At 31.8% G+C, this 2,763-nt stretch overlaps 1 protein-coding gene across 10 annotated transcripts in view; it reads left to right on the forward strand.

Moving 5' to 3' along the window:
• Nucleotides 1–2,763, forward strand: part of CENPE (centromere protein E) — a 68,221-nt gene that overhangs the window by 32,965 nt on the left and 32,493 nt on the right. For all 10 annotated transcript variants that reach the window (XM_023531377.1, XM_023531380.1, XM_023531386.1 and 7 more), the window contains one exon: nucleotides 898–1,101. In XM_023531377.1, coding sequence (XP_023387145.1) covers nucleotides 898–1,101 — 204 coding nt within the window. The remainder of the gene's footprint in view (nucleotides 1–897; nucleotides 1,102–2,763) is intronic.

The following is a 2,763-nucleotide window of genomic DNA, read 5'->3' on the forward strand; positions in this document are numbered from 1 at the left end:
GAAAGGGGCGAAAAACTGTGGAAGGAAATACTCCAGAATTCTAATAATGGTTGTGTGAAGTTGATGACATTGAATGACTTTTCCTCTTTATTTTCAAATTTTTCCTAATGAAATTAAAGGTTATTATAAAAAAAAAAAAAAAAAAAAAACTTTTAAAACATGTCCAACATGGAGCTGAATGTATGTACTGGGCTGGTGTAAGGATTTCATGCCATCAGTTATAATGTCGGTCTTTGTCTCCTTCTGCCAAGGAGTCACATATTAGATTACTTTTGGTTAAGATTTATTTATGGATAAATGAATTTATATAACATGTTTTTCCTAAGCAGTGTATGAAAAATATCTATTGAGGAAAGATGAATTATGTTATTATATGAAATATGTTTCAATCGAAATCATTTTGCCCTCTGCATGTGATAAAAGTCCAGCCTTTTGTGCATATGACTGCCTCTAAAAGATTTATAGGGAATAGGTGCTAGGGAATGATTTCTGGCTTTTGAAGGAAAGAAAATGTAGAGTTTAGAGTGGCTTACTCCGTCATAAAGTCAGATTAACCCATCATACATGAAGATCATTGTTAATTATCTAAAGCTGTCCAGGTAGTTCTTATCAGTGAATAGGCACAGCACAAATACAAACTAGACCCAGACCACTAGAGTTCACTAGCCGGCTCTACCTTTCTGAGTGACCATGGGCAAGTGACCTATCCTCTCTAGGATTCAGTTTCTTCATCTGTCAAATGGAGATGATAATATTACCTACCTCATAAGATTATAGCAAAGATCAAATGTGTCAGTGTATGCATATAATGCCTAGTACATAATAAGTAATATAAGTGTTGGCTATTTTTATTATTAAAATTGTTATTAACTGAAAAATATGTTATTTATATTTTAGATGGTTGGCATAGATAAAAAACAGAATTTGGAAGGCAAAAAAACCCAAGCACTGATTGCAGATGGTGAGGATAACGAGCTAATTGAGCAACAGAAAAAGATACTTTCTTTAATACAGGAGAAAAATGAACTACAACAAATGTTAGAGAGTATTACAGCAGAAAAGGAACAATTGAAGACTGACCTAAGGGAAAATATTGAAATGGTAGGATTTAGCAGTGTCTACTTGAGAATATGTTTTTGTCTTTGTATGTTTTAGATTTTTACAATTTTATTGAAGGACATATGTGTATATGCAATGATTATATCTGATACAAGTGTATAGTCTGGTGACTTATGACAAATGTCTCTACCTGTGTACCCTCCACCCCCATCATGATATAGAACATTCCCATCACCCCCAAATTTCCTTATGCCCCAACCTACTCAATCCTAACCTCATCCTCTGTACCAGATAGTCACTGTCATGATGGTTTTTCACCTTAGGTCACTTTGTCTCTTCTAGAACTTCATCCAAATAGAATCATACAGCATGTACTTTTTTGTGTCTTCTTTCTACATTCCTTTTTATTGCTGGGCTATGTTCAATTTATTTAACTTTTCTCCTATTGATGGAAATTTGAGTTATCTCCACTATTTGGCTATTTCAAATAAAGCTGCTATAACATTATTATACGATCTTTTCATGAACATGTGTTTTTTATTTCTCTAGAAGGAGTATCTAAATGGAATAGCTAGGAACAGTATATTTAACTTGATGAGAATTTACTATAAATTTTAATTTTGGACTGATTTCCAAAATAGTTTACCAGTTTACATTCCCATTAGCAAAGTAAGACGATTCTGAGGCTCCATATCCTCACCAACTCTTCACATTATTGATGGTTTTAATTTTAGCCATTGTATTGGATGTGTACGTCATTGTTTTAATTTGCCTTTCCCTGGTGACTAAAGATACTGAACGTCATTTTATGTGCTTATTGGCCATCATGTATCTTTCTATAAATTATCTGTTCTCTCAGTGAGTTGTAGATTTCAGTGAACAGGTCTTATCCATATTTTGTTAAATTTGTTTTAAATGTTTCTCTTTTATTTATGCTATTAGAATTTTTTTATTTCATTTTTAATAGTTAATATTTGCCAATACTTTCAACCCTACTTCAGTTTCTGTTTCTGTGTTTAAGGGCATATAATATTTGTAGATCGAAATTAACATTTTGGGAAGTTTGCTGTGAATCACTATAGAACCTGATCTTTTGTATAATTTTCTATTTGTTACAATTGTCTATTTGATCAAAAGAGCTGAATGTAAATATAATACAGACAAAAGGCATATTCTCTTCTTGGTTTCTGGCTTCTAATGTTATGTCTGGACACTTGAAAATATCACTGTTTCAGTTTAATAACTAGGATTAGCCCAAGTCATTCTAGCAAAGAGTGGGTGCCATTTTGAGCTTGCTATTATTCAGTGCCCAAAACCAAAGCCATATTAGCATATGAAGAATCCATAACTATAGCCTCATCATCAATCTATGAAAGCTTAGAAGCAGTTTCTCTTAGCTTAGGAGGAGAAAATGAACAAACTTCTCATGGTAGAATGCTAATTCCAGTTCAAGTTCTCATGATAGAAATGTAAGTTGAACAATAAAGAAAGAGCATAAAAAAGCAGATTCTTGGCATATACATAATTAAATACTTTCTTTTAAAATTAGTCTTTTCCTATATAGTTTGTCATGATTTCTTCATTTTTAGACTGAAGTAAATTTTTATTTTTACCCGATTTCGTTAATGTAAGCTAGTATTATATATTTTAATCTCAACTTTTAAAATTCTAGACTATTGAAAATCAAGAAGAATTAAGAATTCT

This window comes from Pteropus vampyrus, unplaced genomic scaffold (assembly GCF_000151845.1).
Source record: "Pteropus vampyrus isolate Shadow unplaced genomic scaffold, Pvam_2.0 Scaffold67, whole genome shotgun sequence".
NCBI classification, from domain to species: domain Eukaryota; kingdom Metazoa; phylum Chordata; class Mammalia; order Chiroptera; family Pteropodidae; genus Pteropus; species Pteropus vampyrus.